The sequence below is a fragment of the Sphaeroforma arctica genome (genome assembly GCF_001186125.1).
Source record: "Sphaeroforma arctica JP610 unplaced genomic scaffold supercont1.1227, whole genome shotgun sequence".
Taxonomy (NCBI): Eukaryota; class Ichthyosporea; order Ichthyophonida; genus Sphaeroforma; species Sphaeroforma arctica.
The window spans coordinates 16,923-18,297 of record NW_014039331.1 but is presented as its reverse complement, the minus strand read 5'-3'; the positions used below and the strand labels follow the sequence as shown (position 1 = coordinate 18,297).

At 40.4% G+C, this 1,375-nt stretch overlaps 1 protein-coding gene across 1 annotated transcript; it reads left to right on the top strand.

The window, feature by feature from the left end:
* Positions 1-257: 257 nt before the first annotated feature.
* SARC_10382 (hypothetical protein) lies at positions 258-932 on the top strand. Its single transcript, XM_014295579.1, has one exon. The coding sequence runs from the start codon at positions 468-470 to the stop codon at positions 828-830; it is 363 nt and encodes a 120-aa protein (XP_014151054.1). The 5' UTR covers positions 258-467; the 3' UTR covers positions 831-932.
* Positions 933-1,375: the final 443 nt, after the last annotated feature.

The following is a 1,375-nucleotide window of genomic DNA, read 5'->3' as shown; positions in this document are numbered from 1 at the left end:
TGCATGGGTCCTCAAAATATTCTCAGGGTCATTTCTCAGGTCAGGTTGACGTGTGCTGTCATTTTTTCCGCTGCAAGGGTTATGACACCAACATGACAACATCGCCCGCCAAAGGTAAATACTGCCGGTTATGGACAGTTGAAAAACTTATACTTATCGATTATGCCTTAAAGATTTATACTTATAGTCTTATACTAGTCTCACAGTAGGATTGTTATCTATACAGTACATAAACAGGAAGTTTAGTACGTCTAAGGTGATTGTAGCTTTGTTGATTGTTTACAAGTCACAATGGGGAGACTGGAAGACCCAGTCAGGACTGAACACTTCATCACCGAAAGAATGAACAAAAAGAATATGTACAATGTGTGCATTGCAATGTGACGCTAACCTTCTCCAATGTGCATCAGCTAAGAGTGCACCTCGCTGGCGAGAGTTATTCCTCAAGCAAAGGTATCAAGACGGGTATGAAGAAAATCATCGCAGAAAAGGCGGCAGCGAGGTTCGCCGAACAGGAGAAGTCGGCGCTTCTGAAAAGGAAGCAGTCCACCTTAGATGGAGGTGGCTCAGGAAGTTTTCAGTCGCAGGCTATAGCAGAAGCAAATGATGCTCTGTCTGCTTTGGTCTATGCTGGTATAATTGACGCCAATGCACTACGTTTAGACCTCTTCAAGAGAGCGATTATTGCGACATCCAGAGTTGGCCCTAACTATCGGATCCCATCCCCCAATTTAGTACTGGGAACACGTCTGGTGAATACTATTGTCAGAATTCGATCTTCCGTGTATACAATGATCGATAAAGTAATAAAGGCGATACTAATGCCTTAGAATAAATAAACGCGTAGGTAAATTCTAAGTATCGTGTAAATATCGATATAAATAAACGAAATGAGACGTTTAATAAAGTTAGGTTTGCCTCGTGAAAACAGCAATACTCTGAGAGATTGTGAGGCCGAGACATTGCCTATATATAATCCTCTCAGTACTGTTTCGCCGAAGGGATTTTATTTAGTGTTTCGTTGTCGCTCTATTCTGGGGCGAATCCGAGAGACTCATAAAATCCTACCTTTAGAAATAAATAGAAATAAAAATTAAAAATACTCTTGACGTCCTTGGTTATTGTCTTAACCAATAACTTGCCACTATCAAGAATTACCGACTTAGCCTTCATCAGACTGGCAGATCTGGTTGGCTTATCGGTGGATCAACTAGGTAACGTTAATAGTCCCTAGAAACCTATATTCGGTTGAGCCATCTCGCTACCGAAGTATTCAGATATAAATAAAATTGAAAAGTAAATAAAGTTCTATTAATAGAACTAGACCAACTCTTTATGTTTGGTATTTTACTGAGGCCTTTTAATGGCCTCATCC

Coding starts and splice junctions, on each gene's coding strand:
- SARC_10382 (XM_014295579.1), top strand. CDS start 468: ATGAAGAAAATCATCGCAGAAAAGGCGGCAGCGAGGTTCGCCGAACAG.